General features: G+C 47.2%; 1 protein-coding gene across 3 annotated transcripts in view; it reads right to left on the bottom strand.

The window, feature by feature from the left end:
- Positions 1-12,113, bottom strand: part of SMOC1 (SPARC related modular calcium binding 1) — a 158,932-nt gene extending 146,819 nt beyond the window's left edge. For all 3 annotated transcript variants that reach the window (XM_030319428.1, XM_030319429.1, XM_030319430.1), the window contains exon 1: positions 12,015-12,113. In XM_030319428.1, the coding sequence (XP_030175288.1) occupies positions 12,015-12,113 (99 nt within the window). The remainder of the gene's footprint in view (positions 1-12,014) is intronic.
- Positions 12,114-16,620: the final 4,507 nt, after the last annotated feature.

Genomic DNA, 16,620 nt, shown 5'->3' with positions numbered 1-16,620 from the left:
AACACTTAAAAATTTTTTTTAAAAATCAGTGACAACTCCTAATAAATTAATGGATCCCCTGAATGATACTAATATCACAGATGTTTATATGCCTCCTGATGGAAGTGCACACCAACTCCTATGAAGTATACTTGCCAAAAAATATATCAAATCTGTATCTGATCAAGTCTCTAGATCTACCTATCACAGGACAAGAAATATAAGGGATAGAGGAACACGTTACACAACACTATGGGAATGCAGTCAATAAAATCTAGTATAGAAAACCCGAGAACAACCTATTGATTCAAAACTAAATGACAAATTAAAAGGAGACAGAGGGAAACTCACAGATTAAAAGAGATTTAAGATACGGATTAACCAATATGTGGACCTTCTTTGGATCTTGATGCAAACAAATACAAAACCATATCTAAGAGATAATCAGGGAGATTTAAATGTTGATTGGATTATATTATACAGGTTTCCCCTGCTATCTCAAAGTAGAGCCTTCCTATGAAACATCTCATAAACAGAAAAGGCAAAAAGTGAAGAAGCAATTACTAGTAATTTATGTGGAAAAGTTCTTCAGCATTCCCAGACCCAAAAAATAACCTCTCAGGCTTTTCTGATACCTTAGGACACATCGTGCTAACGGATGCACAGAATAAACTGAGATAAAGCAAGATGCTCACAGACAGAGTTCAAAGCTCTGGTGGCTTGATGCCGAGATGCTGAGTGTGGTTCCCGGGGAAGGAGCTGCACCCTGCCTCTAGAAGGGTTGGCTGCAAAACAAACGCTAAACGCTACTTTTGCTTTTTGCCTTCTTTTTGTGAGGACAAAAATCCTCCTGGGATTTCTGTCAGTTAGCAAAAACCGGTACCACTGCAAGTCTTTCAAAAAAGCAAAGTGGCCGAATGCCCACTGTCCAAATATGGGAAATACCTGTACTAAGCAATTAGTATTCTTTGGTTGTGATACGGTACTGTGGGTAGGTTTCTTTTAACATCTTTGTCTTTTACGGATAGATTTGAAAATATTTACAGATGATAAAAATATAATGTCTGGACTTGCAAAATAATCTGAACAGGAGCCTGGGGGGATGGGTGGAAGAAACGAGATTGGCCAGGAGTCGTGCGTTATTGAATCCGTGTGTACATTCTATGGGATTCGTTATACTACTCTCTCCTCTTTGTGTATATTTGAAAGTCTTCATAATAAGGAAAAGTCTTTTTAAATGAATGGAACAAATCCAAAGATGAAAGAGAGTCCAAATTCTTTGCCAAAACCCTGCTCTCTTTTCCAGGATAGTCTGCTTACCCAAAGTAACACTTTTTATATAAAATTCCCCAAGTAATTACCTTGGATAAAATACTTTCAGGTGACACATCTTCTTTCCAAATATTATAGGGAATTTCTGAAATACGAGTGCTCTTTCCATAGGGTTACATAAAGAAGTTTAGTTCACAGAAAATACTATATAAAGCCCTATCAAATATTAAATCGATGACCAGTGTGATGGATTTCACACTGCTTGTGCATCTTTAGAAACTTATTCACCTTAATTTCTACAATCTTAGCAGGGGAAGACCTTTCTCATCCTGATCCCAAAGATGATAGAAACCATAAAGATGTAAAATTTAGTAGATTGAAACCACAGTCTTACCACAATGAAAGGCATTTGCCAGACTTGACAGAAAAACAGATTAATATCCTTAGAATTAAAAAACAAACAAACAAAAAATCTCTTCCAAGTCAGCCAGTGAGGCAGGGAAAAAAATTACCACTGTTGTTTTTAAAATGAGCAAAAGATCTGGACAGATGATTCCCAAAAGAAAAGAAGTTAATGTAGGATTGCCAGATACAATGCAAGATACCCAATTAAATTTGAATTTCAGATGAATGACAAACAATTCCAGGGGCACCTGGGTGGCTTAGTCGGTTAAGCATCTGACTCTTGGTTTCGGCTCAGGTCACCATCTCATGGTTTGTGAGTTCAAGTCCCACATCAGGTTCTGTGGTGTTGGCATAGAGCTTGCTTGGAATTCTCTCTCTCTCTCTTTCTCTCTCTCCCTTTCTCTTTCTCCCTCTCTCTCTGCCCCTTGTGTACACATGTGTATGCTCTCTCTCTCTCTTTCAAAATAAATAAACATTTAAAAACAAACAATTCCAGGTAAATAATAAGTTTTTATTTGGGCCATACTTACACTAAAACATTATTTGTTATTTATCTGAATGCAAATTTCTGTAATTTATATTATTTTACATTATATTATTCAATTCCATTATTCAAATTTATGCAATTTACAATTTAGGTGATCCTATATTAGTATTTTTATTTGTCAACTCTGGCAGCCCTAAGCTAATGACCAGTAAATTTGAGAAAATGATCAACCTCATTTCCAATCATCCGGGGACAGCAAGGACAACAGGCAGAACAGCAGGAAGCACCAGCAGGGAGAAGGAACCACACAGGCACCAGGCCCTGGGCTGTGGGGAGGCGTGGCCTCAGGGCCCCGGGAGGGCAGGAGGGAGGTGGCCAGCAACACAAGGAGGCAGGGGAGGCTGTATGCTTCGTTCAATGTCCCTGAACATGTTCTTCAGGGGAAAGGAAAAGTGTGATCAGCACCCTGGAACAGAGGACCCCTTAGAGAAGCATCACTTTTATTATTTGCTCTTAAAACTTTGTTGTGATGTATCCAAATACATTTTTATCTTTTCTGGAAAACGTTATTATGTATCATGTAATGCATACAAAACAGAATTTAAAAACCCATGTACTTCCCTCCTACTTTAAAAATGGAAAACACTGGGGCACCTGGGTGGCTCAGCCGGTTAAACATCCAACTTCCGCTCAGGCCATGAACTCATGGGTTCGTGAGTTTGAGCCCTGCGTTGGGCTCTGGGCTGACAGCTCAGAGCTTGGAGCCTGCTTCGGATTCTGTGTCTCCCTCTCTCTCTGTTCCTCCCCCACTCACACTCTGGTGCTCTCTCTCTCTCTCTCTCTTTCAAAATAAAGATTAAAAAAAAAAAATAAAAAAAATGTTAAAAAAGGAAAACATTACCAATTCAACAGGAGCCTTCCATGTCCCCTCCAATGTGTCACTCACCCTCCTGGCCTCACACCTAAGTAATCACTAACCTGAGCTTCAAAGTTATCATTGCCCTTAATTTTCTCATGCGTTTTTTACATAGGCATGCACTCCTAAACAATGTATCATTTTTGCATGCTTTGTCCTTTATATAAATAGCATAATGTGTGTGTTTTTGTACATTTTGCCTTTTTTCACTCAACATTTTGATGATGAAATCGATCCACAATAATGAGTATAGATCAGCCATTTTTGGTACTGTGTAGTATTCTACCCCTTGTATATACCATAATTCTAGTCTCCTGTTGAAGGGCATTTAGCTGGTTTCCAATTTTTTTATTGTTGCCAAACAATGCTGCTATGAACGTCCTTACACATGGGTCTTGGCATATGTTTAAGCACATTTCTCTAGGGCATATATTAGAGTAAAATTAAAAGGTCAGTGCTGCGAAGTGATCGTGCAAATTTATATTCCCACCAGCAGCAATAAGTACATTTTATACCTATGTCCTGCTAAGGTTAATTGGAAACTCTCCTTTAAAGCAGATTGAGTTCAAAGTCTGCTGAAAATGAATAGGAGGCCTGGTCTTAGTAGTTACGAAACCTGAAAATCAGCCCCAAATGAGCACAGACTGACTGTCAGATGTATACTGAATCCAAGGGGATTTGGGCTGCATTGAGACAGGTTTGGAACTTTTTTAAAATCACGCATGTTTTCATCTTTATTATTGTCCTCTAAGATTAAAAAATGCTCATTATAAACAAAACTAGTTAAATAATTCCTAAAACACATCTCATAGAAATGTAACATCTCTATGATGGTCACCGTTAGCCACATGACTTACAATCTATGTGATTTTTTTTTTATTTTTTTTTTAACATTTATTTATTTTTGAGACAGAGAGAGACAGAGCATGAATGGGGGAGGGGCAGAGAGAGAGGGAGACACAGAATCTGAAGCAGGCTCCAGGCTCTGAGCCATCAGCCCAGAGCCCAACGAGGGGCTCGAACTCATGGACCGCGAGATAGTGACCTGAGCTGAAGTTGGACGCTTAACCGACTGAGCCACCCAGGCACCCCTTATGTGATTTTTTTATACACAAACCAACTTTTTTTTTTTTTTTTTTTGCACAAACAGGATCAAATATTCTGATTTGCAGTTTACTTTTTCTACTGTTCAATATATCTTTTCGGGGAAAGAAACAATCTACATTTATTGAAAATTCTACTATTCAATGAACATTTGCCAAGCACATGTTCTTGGGCAGGATGGAGTCTATAAAGAAAATTAAACAACTCCACCATTAAGAGACTCCCACTCTAAAAGGAAAGAAACAAATACACGTGGATCGTTGTAATGGGACCCTGTTTATCAAGCACTTTGTGTAAGCCAGGAACTATATTTGACCCTTAATGAATGTGGTAAGCAGAAAAATGGCCCCCCAAAGATGCCCATGTCCTAGGCTTAATAATGGTATGTTACATGGCAAAGAGCAATCAAGATTGCTAATCAGCTAACCTTAAGATAAGGAGAACATCTGGACTCTGGATTGCACCAGGGACCCAGTGCAATCAATTGTAAGAGTCCTTGGGTGGGGAGGAGGGAAGCAGAAGAGTCACAACCAGAGAAATGGAAGCATGGAAAAGACTTGGGTCATCTATTGCTGGATTTGAAGATAGAAGGGGCTATGAGCCAAGGAATGCAGGCACTTTCCAGAAGCTGGAAAAGGCAATAAAATGAATTCTCTCCCCTATAGCCTCCAGAAAGAACTCAGCTCTGCTGCTTTTTTAGCCCATTGAGGCCCACGTCAGACTTCCGAGCTCCAGAAATGAGTGTTACTTAAGCCAACGTCTGTGGTATTTGTGACATCCCACTAAGCATCCTCCCTGCCCCCCTGGACATAGATGCTATGGCCTCCACAGGACAAATCAGGAAACTGAGGACCCAGGAAGTTAAATTACTAACTCGGGATCACAGTGGCAGAGCCAGAGTCAAACTTGGGTCTGTCTACCTTCAAAGCCCACCCTGAGGCTGACGCACCACCTTCCTGCATGTGGCCGGCTGCAACACAAGGCAGATGGGGACACGCGCTGCCCCTGGGGAAAGCAAAGTGCAGGGTGCATACAGAACTCTGCTTGGGGCCAGCCTGGGAGGGCTGTGTGGAGCCCTTTGAGCCTTTCAAATGACAGGCAGAATTTTGACAGACAGAGATGGGAAGGAAAGGAAAGGTTAGGAAATGCAATGGAGCTCGGTGAGGCCGCACTTTGGGACACGTGGTAGTATCCAGCAGGACGCGAGGCTGGGCACGATGGCTAGAGACCGATACGCTTCCTGCGGGATAGCCACTAGCCATCTGTGGCTAGGAACATTAAAATTTAAATTAACTGATACCAAGTTAATTAAAAGTTCAGTTCCTCAGTTGTGCTAACCACATTTAAAAATTCAACGGGGGCGCCTGGGTGGCTCAGTCGGTTAAGCGTCCTACTTCAGCTCAGGTCACGATCTTGCAGTCCGTGAGTCCGAGCCCCGCGTCGGGCTCTGTGCTGACAGCCCAGAGCCTGGAGCCTGCTTCCGATTCTTTGTCTCCCTCTCTCTCTGTCCCTCCCCCATTCATGCTCTGTCTCTCTGTCTCAAAAATAAATAAACATTAAAAAAAAAATTTAAAACTTCAACAGCCACATGTGTCTAATATTGGACAGTGTGGATACAGAACATTACCATCCTGGCAAAAAGGTCTACTGGGCAGGGCTGCTGACAGTGGGAAGTCCTTGTGTCCGAGCTGGTCAGTGGCACTGTCCCCTTGAGGGAACGATTCGTGGGCTGCCACAACACTCTCCACCTCACCCCTTGACTTACTATCTTATTTTGTGCCCTCTCCCCAGAAGCTCTGCAGACTTCTTCAAGAACAGATACACAATAAACATCCACAAACCTACTTAAAACTCCCAGCACAGTCCTAGAGATCCTTATCTGGTCCTAAAAATAAACTATTCTGGGAAGTAGGTCCAGTTTTTCTCCACTGTCAATACTTGAAAAAAAAAAAAAAAAAAAAGAACATTCAGCCCTTTTCTGAATCAGATCCACGCTGCCCTGTGAAATGGTTTTTAAGGAGGAGGGACAGAGCCACTCACATGTGTGGTGTATTTGTCAGGTTACAAAGCACCTGACACATTGCCTGCCCAACCCCCCCAACCTCATTCAGTACTGTCCTCCCCAATCAGGGGAGGGGCTGTACCGAAGCTCCAGCTTCCCCCCCACCCCCCCACCCCCACCCCAGGGGCCTTTCCTGTTCCACAGAGGCTGCCCCATTCTGGTTCCCAAAAAAAGGAGGCTGAAATCTACATCTGGAAAGTACGCAGGACTCCACACCTAACAAGCTCAGATTTCTGCCAAAGGTAAGATTATTTTGTGATCTAGCAATTGAGTTTAGAATGATGTCAGATGCAAAGGGAAATCCAATTAATTGCCATAATGACCTATGTTGCTTTGGGGTCTTTATGGGGCTGTTGGGAGTGTTCTTGGAGATCCGATTTTCCTATCCCCTCAGCGACTCTGGATGCGTGCAGAGCATGTATGTACAATGCTAACCCTGTTTGGCAGGCCTCGCAAGCAGCTCTGATCGATTTCTCATCCGCAACTCAACCCTTGTCCTCTCCCAAACAGCCTCGCAGTGACAAACGAGGAAGGAGGGAGACTCCACACAGACATTCCCTCCCCTCCAACAACCACCACCCGCCCCCCCCACCCCGCCAGCAATGCCAGGAACTTGGCTGCTTAAACAATAGATCTCTATGTGGTCGGGAGAGAAAGGGTGCCCTGTACCTGCTAAGCAGGGCCATGCCCCCCCTCCCCCAGCCTCTGCCAGGGGGGTGAGGGAGGAGGCCAGAATGCAGACAGGCATCAAACCAGAAACACGCCTCCCTAGCCCTCCACTGGCAAGTAAGGCTTCTGACCGAAGCATCAGCTAGTGAACTTTTCTCCTCTGCGGGGCTGAGGACTCAAGATGTACAGGGGTGACCCCCCTGAGCAAGGGAGAGGGAAGACTGCCCACTGCCGACTCAGCCTTACAAATGAGCCCTTTGGCCAGCTGATGGAGATGTTGATGCCAGGGCCTGGGCCTGCTCTGGCTCTAACCGGCCAAAAATTGAAACGAAAGCCAATAATCACTCCCCAGTGTGGTATTTTAGGTAGGGCCATGCACATCTGGAGTGATGGGGCGGGGGGGGGGGGGGGGGGTTGCGGTGGAACAGAAGGAGGCAAGATAGGAGTTCCTAGTCTGGGAACTTTTTGTTTGTTTGTCTGATCACAGGTGCCAAGAATTGAATGAATCATAAAGTTTGGTTCATGACACTCAGCACTGGTCTACACAGGGACCACTTTCATCTTTCATTTAATCAGCCACTCCTCTTTACTAATGGACAAATTCCTTCAAACCCATCCTTCCCTCCCCCTAAAGGTAGCCTACTGACACTAACTTACACTCACTGTGTGGTTTCCCCGGCCATACGGTTTCCAACCCCTTGCTCCCCCTAACTTCACCCGGAGCCCCATGTCCAGCATTGCCTTGCTTTTCTTTTCATAGAGCAGTATTGTAGCTCTAAGTATTCTAAGAGATTTTTTTCCCTTGAATTTTAGCTCTTTTTGAGCTTACAAAACATAACATGTTCCATCTTTTGGTATATTTTACTTTCATGTCATATTCCCAAGGTTCGTCCATAGTTTTGTACATCACTGTTGCTCATTTGTTTTGCCTTAGCGTAATTCTCCACTGTGTGTGGGCATCAGTTCATCTGTCCTCCAACTCATGGGCATCTGGGCTTTTTCCAGGCTTATAGCGTTATGAAGAAGGTTAAAAATGTCCCCTTCTGGACACGAGTTTCTCTTGGGCATATGTACCTAGGAGTGGAATTGCTGGGCCCTAAGAAATGGGAATTTCAACCCTGGGAGATAATGAGATAATATCAAAGTGCTTTCCACTTGATAACATTTCCTATAGTTTCTAAGATGATTATTTCCTCTTCCTGTCCTTCTCAATTTGATTTCTTTAAATTTCCCATGTCAGCTCTATCAAAATGTTTCTGTCGTGTTCTTTGCCTACCACATGAGTAGCATCTTGGATAAATCCTCCAGGTGGGAAAGAAAGGTTCCTGTCAGGCACACAAGTAATAAGAAGGGTGTCTACACAGACACAAGGACCCACCCGGTCCAGACACCGAGACAGACTAGTCAAATGGAAGGGAATGGTCTAGAAGCTGCTTCACATTTGGCAAATGCAAGATAGAAAAGAGAATGAGGGTGCAGCCAAAGCCTGTCCCCCATCCAAGTTTGTTTGCTCAGTCTCTCCTCCCCCAAACCTCCCGTATCCACCACACTTACTAATTTTTAAACAAAGCACAAAAGCCTACAAATGGGGGGAAATGATTTGTGAAGTAACCAATTTCAGGTTTCAATGAGAGCAAGGCAAAAGTTGGTTCACCCAAGTGAACCAGATACAGGAGTCGGTCGAAGGTAAGAGTGACCAATTCTCACCAAAAGGCGGTCTACGGTAAAGTGCCTGAAGAGTCGCGCAGGAGTCAGGTTTTGAAGGTCAAAACAAGCCAGCGAGGGCAGAGAGAACAAATAATATACGTAAAACAACTAAGAAATCAAATTCCTTGCTCAGGCTTCTTGACCTTCCCATTTTTTTTTCCTATTTTCAAACTTCTTAAATCTACTTCCTGCCTCCAGTCATGCTAAGCGCTAAGAAAGTGGAACCCGTAGAATGCTGTTAAACATGCACTATCTGAATGTATTTGTTTTTTCCATCAACACCACCAGAGTCCATCCCCACCAGGCACTTGGCCCTGTGCTGAGCTCTGGGGATGCACCGGCAGAGAAGATGGGCCCAGTTCCCGCCCTCACCCAGCTCCTGGTCTTCCAGGGCAGACAGAGGCTTAGACAAAGACAGGCAGTTGACTTGGCCTGACCATCAGCCAGACTCTCTCAGCCTGGGAGAGCCCCTCCCCCATCCCATCCTGCCCTGAAACATTTTCAGTAAATTGTACAGGATTAAAGAAATGGCTGCCTCCTTGGTAATTAAAAGGATCCTGACCAGCGTCCCAGGTAGCCAAGGGGCTGCTCAGAAGTCAGAGACCAAAAAATCAGGTGCTTCCTACATAATAGCCTCCAATCTGATACTTGATAGCTGTCGGTTTCCAGAGTCAAACAAATGTCAGGAATTTTATGAAGGCAGGAAGCACATAAGGGAACAAGGATTGGGGTCTAGGCCTCGAGGGAGCTCAATTAGTGAGCCAGATAAAGTTAAACCCAAAGGGCATGCTCTCGGTTTCCTAGAAAGCCAGCTGGAAAAGATGCCAATCCTTAAGCCTCTGTCACTCAAAAGATTAACAGAAGAGACCCAGGGGTGCCCAAGGGAATACTGCAACAAGCCAGATGTTTCTGCTCCTCCTGTGATACTGCCACTAGCAACCAGAGCCACACCTCTCAGGCCACCGAGAAGCCACAGAGGGGAGCTGGCGACTTTGGGGCTAGGTTGAAACTCAAAGACATCACCCTTTAGCGATTCGGACACCAAGAAATGCTATCAGCATGTTCTTACAGACTCCCCTGCTGCCTCTGGGTTCAGTGTTGTCTCACTGAGCCATCTCCTCCTCTAACAGGAAGGGCACCACGAGCAGGAGAGCACTCCCTGAGCACTCCCTGCAGTTGCTCCGTGGCAGGGAAAGCACGCCACCTGTAAATCCATAAAAAACTGGGATTTGGTTTCCAGAACTACATATGCACCACGAGTGTTTCAAGCCAGCCATTGAGCTTCCCCGAGACTCACTTGCAAAAAGGGCACTAAAAAGACTCACCTTCTTGTTCTTACAAGCGTAAGCCATCATGGAAGGTGCCAGCCCCAGCGTTCCTAAATGACAGCTCTTATTGTTGTCCATAAATGAACCCAAGTAACCACACGATCAAAACAACAGCTTCCCCTTGGTACTTTCTAAACGTGTGTGTGTGTGTGTGTGTGTGTGTGTGTGTGTGTGTGTGTGTGACAGAAAGAGAGAGAGAGAGAGAGAGAGAGAGAGAGAGAGAGAGAGAAAGAGACAGAGAATGCAGCTGGGATACACATAAGCCTATTTACAGTTCTTGCTTTGTTTCATCATGCCTATCAAATTCTTAAACTAAAGAAGCTGGAGGGAAACCTAACCAATGTCCCTATTTTCCCCTGAAGTCCCTAGCTTTCCCCTAAAAGTTGCTTCCTCCAATTTCAGAAGGCAGTTCTAGAAGGAAAGCCATATGGCTTGAGATGCTAGACATGCCCAGCAGCAAACCAGCCCCCCACCATTTGTCTCCGGGCCTCTCATGTGGGCAGGCATCCAGATTTCAGTCGGGGCGCTCTGCTCTGCGTCTCTGTCTTGACTGTTCCTAATTATTGGAGGGAACGCTGTGGCTCTCCTGACCTTGGAGTTTAAGAGCTGCGAGCCCTAATATCAAACCAAGCAGCTTCATTTAAAAGGCATCCTCATCTGCATCCATAAAAGTCCCTCCCGGAGCCCTTACTTGCCCCAGCTTCGGGAATGCCTGCTGTCGAGGATTTATGACACGCCCTGGATCTAATCTGCCGCACCTTAACTGCTGCTGTTGCACATCTGGTCATAAAAGCAAGGGCCGGCCCAACACGGGGACAAACACTTTTCTTTCCTAAGTGGCTGCAAATCTGATCTCACAGTGATAGCTGGGCTCCCCACCTCAGCAAGCCAGCATCTGGGCAGTCATTAAAGCTTGTCAACCTTTGCAAGGCTTTTTTTCCTCCACACACGACAGCTATAAAGATGATTCTCATACAGCAAGAGTTACGAATAAAGAACCTGCAATCTGAACAGGTGGGAAGGGGGCTAGGCCCGGAGATATCCAGGAAAGCACGCGCTGGTCAAGGAGCCAACCTTGTTTTCACAAAGATCCCGGCTACTTGCACACGGACACTCAGGCTACCCGTGGAGGCAAGCGGCTATCCCGAGAGACCGCCCTGACATACACTGCTTTTTGGCCAGAGATCGCCTGGATTAAGTTTGATCAAATGAGCCGCCGGGTTTAATAGTACATTTTTTAAGGCAACGGAATCCATCATTAGACCAACTGGGGGGAGAGGGGGGCAATAATCGAGGCCAGAAATGAACACAATGCGGTCAGTTCCAGGAGATTCTACAATGCCCTGGGCAGCCTGTCCTGTGCACAGAATTGGCACGTTTCGTATCGTTCAGAGACTCCAATCAGACCAAGGTTCAACAAGTAGTTCAACCTCCCAGCCTCGCAGCCAGGGGAAGAGACTCGAACACTGCGCGGCTCCTCTCCACAGCCGCCCCCCCCCCCCCCCGCGCCTCCACTCCTCCTCCCGGGCTGTGCCCAGCAGGAGGGAACATTAAAATTATCTGCTGTGGGTTTTACGAGCAGCGATCGCTTTTTAAAACAACAACAACACAAGGTCCTTGTGTGGCTCTCGGGTAACCTAAAACTCTGCAGGCAGAGCTACCCCCCCCCCCCCCCCCCGCCGCCTGCCAAGAACGCCAGCGCTCTGGGACCCGGACCGGGCGCAGCGTGAGACCACAGGGCAGCCGACTGGAGCGGAGAGCGAGCCTCTTTCGGACGCAGGAGGCACCCGCTCGGAGCAAAATGCCCTGGGAGAAGAGACCGGGAAAGAAAACCCACCAGTGACAGTTCGGAGGGAGGCGGGAGGCAGAGCCGGCGCTGCAAGAAAGGATGGGGGTGGGGGAGAACGGGAGAAATTTTTATTTCAGCAACTTCGCCCAGAAGCCCGCGATGACTAGGTGGTAGGTGAGGCGGGGGGGGGGGGGGGGGGGACGATACCTCCTCCCCCCTCCCCCAGCCCCGAGGGTTGTGGGCCGGGGACCTCAGTCTCCCTCCGCAGGTGGGCGCGCGGCCGGGGGCGCACTTACCCTGGGGCCCGTGGTGCGGTGGCCGCGAGCCGGGGACAGCTGCACCAACACGAGCAGCAAGTGGGGCGTGAGCAGACGGGCGCAGCGCGCGGGCAGCATGGTGCCAGCCGGGCCGGGCAGCCGGCTGCGGGCGGGGGGCGCGGGCTCCGCGGGGCGCACGGCCGCGCCTGCCTTCCTTCCCTTGGGGGCCCTCGCGGCGGCGGGGCGGCGGGGCTGGCGGGGCTGCGCTCAGAGCGCGCGGTCATGAACCGCCCGGGAGGGGAGCTGGAGCGCGAGCGTGTGCCCTGCGCGCAGCGCTCGCTCGCTCGGCTCGGCCGGGCCGTGGCGGCAGCAGGTTGGACGCCAGAGCGCGGGCCATGGGAATTCCCGTTATAAACCCCCGGGAGGGGCGGGGCGGAGCCCGGCGGCCCTGATTGACGGGCCGAGGGGCCCGTAGCAGCCGTCCCTTTGGCAGGTGAAAGCCAATGAGAGAGCGGGAAAAGGGGCGGCTTGCGGTCAACCCCACTGAGGAGCGACACCCGCTTGCTGTGCCAGAGTGGGCTCCCGGAGAGACTGGGAGGGAGAGGAACTTTCTCTCGGCCCTTCTGTCTGAGGCAGCCTCGGAGAGCTCCGGCAGCCCCAACTCGCAGAATGCCCACCCGGCTAAAAATCATGCCTTAAGCACATGTAGTTTTCATCATAAGCCCACGAGTTGTCACAACAGGCCTGTAAAATAAGCAGGAAAAATACTCCTAGCCCCCTTTTTCTGATGAGGATACTAGGGCGCAGAGGAGCTGATGCTTCCCTGCCGCATCAACACCAAGAACAACCGAGAAGGTGGCCCAACCAGGCCAGGCTGTGACTTGCGTTGGGAGTGGGGAATGGGTGCATTCATTTGTTTCAGAGAAGCTTCGAGGGGGTGACACCCCAAGTCCTACAGCATTTTCCCCCAGAGAAGTGTCGAAGATATTAGGTGAAGTGGGTCCTAGGCGTCTGCCCGCTGGGGAGGGCCCCAGTGGGTATGGGGTAATGCCCACCTGTGGCCCTGTGGTGGCTCCAGGCCTCCTGGCTCCCCGCCTTGGACTGGAGGGCCAAGGGGCAGCCACTCTGTGGCCTAGGAGTCCTGAAGGAGGAAGTCAGAGGAGGGCTCTTCTGTGGGGGAGCAGAAGAAAAAAGTATTGACGGGGAGGGGTCTGTGGGTGCAAAGACCCCACGGCTGGGTCAGAGTGGGGAGAGGAGACCTCTCCTGGGTGCCCAGCCCACTTGGAGATAATAGCACAACACAGGGTCCAGCGGATGTTGGAGGGCTCTCCCCAGGGTGGTCCCCAAAGGGCCATCTTGGGAACAGTCCCAGCTGCTTCACACCAGCTCCTCGAATGGAGCCTGATGATCCACTACCCTCAACCCAAGAGAACCCCGGTTTCTCTTTTTGTGTGGAGTACAACCCTTAGTGTTTACTTCCATTGGTATAGACCACTCCGTTCACGAGGAGGGAATCTTTTCTCTAACCAGACGGGAAGCGGCACCACCAGAGCTTAATTCCTCCTCCCTGTCTGCGCCTAGAGGTCCTAACAAGGGTCAGCTCTGCTCCCTTACACCTTCTCTCCCGGACTGTGTGAACATGCTTCCCGTCCAGCTCCTGCGTTCAGTTTTGCCCATTCCCCTTGCCTGCCCCCATCCAGCCTCCACCCTGCATCCTTCCAAAGAGCAAACCTGAATATACCACTCACTACTTAATAGACTTATACTCTCCCCAGTGCCCTCAGATAAAACAGCCCAGACTGGATGCTGGAACTGTAACGGAGTGCTCGTGGTTCTCCAAACAAAAGTGAAGAACATCTCTAAGAGAATTGCCTGTCTTCCTCTGCTGAGAAATAACACAGTGGTCAGACAGGCTTTCCGACAGGAGGGGTTCAAATCCTGGGTCTGCCACCTAGTGGCATAACCTTGCACAAGTCAGTTTCCTTGTCTGGGGTGCAGTCTTCCCCTCTGTAAAATGGGAATGAAAATAGTCCCTACTTCATGAGTTGTCAGGATCTAAGGATATGGTTAAGTGAGAGATAGCGCATCTAGCGTAAGAAGAGGGCAAGACAAATGCCTCATCCCACTTTATCCTCAGAATGATCCTGTAAGATAGATCCAACTTTACAGGTGAGTAAATTGATACGCCACGAGATTGTGACTTTCTTCCCTCATTTGGCTGCTAAATTCCATCCACAATTCAAGGCCAGGTGTTCAGATTCTAATCCTGTCTCTGTCATGTGGTGACTACAGTGTCCAGTCTCAAATGCCATAGGGCTCGGTGTTCCCTGTGTGCACACTGGGAATTTCTTGAGCGATCTGCAAAGGACCTGACACTTGCGAGCTTCGCTGAGCTTCTGGGGAAGAGCCTGGAAACAGCCTCTGTGACCTGGCATCCTGGGGATTGGCCCCAGCTGGACTTGTGACATTTGTCCAGTACTGCTGTGCCTCATGCAGCCCTTATATCAATTTCCGCGTGCCCCATGTATTTGCCTAGCAGGGGTCGGCAGGGTGGAAATGTTATCTTTGGGCTCAGCGGCCCGACAGGTTTGTTCTGACTCTACCACCTGGCCTTGTGCGCACCATCGAGCTGGTCAACTTCTTTCCGTTGCTGGAATTATTGAGAAATCTGTTGGAGTAAGTAAATACGCCTGCAATGGCCCCCAGTATCTGGCAGCACAATGCACCCAGGGAAAAGGCATTGCAATCGTCCTTTTCATCCATAACACCACATGCTGCTTTCCAGCCAGAAAGCCTATTTCCAAGCGGTTGCTGGTCCAAAAGTCTACATTTTCTGGATTTCAACCATGTAGCTCAGTTTAAAATATGAGCAACTGCTTTCCAGTTACTTTGCTCAGCAAGTATTTTCTTTCCCTCCGGTTGGCATGCAGGCCCTGTCGTAACCATGGCCATCATTCAAATGATGCATTTTCTTCTCCCGACTCCTCCCAACCCCAGAGAAGGTTAGAAATTCCAGAGAACTACTAGTCCCAAACAGTGTCTCTCTGCCAGGCTCAATCTTCTGATCCAAGCAAAAAGTGAAATTGACAAGTTCCTTCTTTCCCTGGAGGCCAGGCTTATGGTCCAAAAATAAATGTAGCTATTCTGGCATCTGGTCTGTCCAGTTTCAGCCATACCCCTTGCCCCTGGGACTTCTATTTGCAAGGGGATATTTCAGTAGAAGAAAAATAATACTTTATATCTCATATTGAAGCCCGAGGGCCTCAAATATTTAGTACTAGCTACGGATGCCTATCAAGTCTATCTGTGTTTCTGTATAATCCAGAGGAGTCTTGCCTTGCCTCATTTCCATTTACTTTAACAAGCAGTTTGGTGCCTCTCCTCCTGTGCCCCTGTACCATGCTCATTATTATCAGGAATCTTTGGACGCACGCCCTGCCCTCTGAGAAATTACAATCTAATTTAAGACACAAAGCAGACAGATACTTGGAAACAGATATTTAAAAGCAATGTGTTTGGGGGACCTAGCGGGCAGGGAAGGCCTCATGGAGAAGGTAGGTCTTGAACGGGGCTTTGGAGAAAAGTGCTTCTGTAATATAAATATACCTTGATTTATATTTGCTTCCCTTGTGGCAACAGCTACCAACAGGAAAAGGTGAGTTGTGTCCGAGGTCTTGGGCTCTTTTCACATACACTGCTGCACCGAGAAACCTGGGACACCAAGAATCTTGGGTTTAAAGAAAGAAAGGTAAATACGTGAGGTGATGGATATGTTAATTAAGCTGATGGGAAAAAACCTTCACAATGTATGCATATAACAAATCATCATGTTGTACCCTTCCAATATCTTACAATTTTATTTGCCAATTATACCTCAATGAAGCTGGAGAAACAGACATGTCAAAAAGAATTAGAGTGACTTAAACAATTTGGAAGCTTACCTCTCTCTTTCATACACAAACTCCCTTCAAAGTCGAGGGTAGCTCCCTCTAACCCAGGTTTCTTCTAGCATCCCTGTCATTCTTAATAAGCAGCTTCTGCCTCAAAGTCCAAGATGGCTGCATAAGCTCTAGCGATCACACCTATTTTCTAGTCAGCGGGGAGGAAAATGGGTAAAAGAAGAGAATGCCCCTCTCCCATTTTATTGTATCCAAATGACCACATCTAGCTACCAAAAAAAAAAAAAAAAAAAAAGGTAATCTTAATTTGAGGTGGGCACAGCTGTCCGGCTAAAACTCAGGGTTTATGTGACCAAGGAAGAATCCAGGAGACAGTTAACAACAGGGGCTATCATCATGGTGATACCTGGAGTTGCCAACCAAAAGAACCATGGACAATGCAAGAGAGTTCAGAGTGTTCAGTTGTGTGCCTTTCCTCTACCTCCGCATGTCCGACTCTGTCATGACGAAAAATATTAATAGGCTTAGGGCCAGACACATAGACTCTTTTAAAATATAGTTGACGAATAGTATTGTGCTAACACAATGATTTGATATATGTATGTATATAAAATGATTACCATAATAAGTTAACATCCATGTCCTCAAAGAGTTACCTTTCTTTTTTATGTTAAGAACTTTATTTCTTTTTTTAATTAAAATTTTAGTCAACGTACAGTGTAATTTTGGTTTCAGGAGTAGAATTC

The sequence above is a fragment of the Lynx canadensis genome, chromosome B3 (genome assembly GCF_007474595.2).
Source record: "Lynx canadensis isolate LIC74 chromosome B3, mLynCan4.pri.v2, whole genome shotgun sequence".
Taxonomy (NCBI): Eukaryota; Metazoa; Chordata; class Mammalia; order Carnivora; family Felidae; genus Lynx; species Lynx canadensis.
This window is presented reverse-complemented; position numbering and strand designations above follow the sequence as displayed.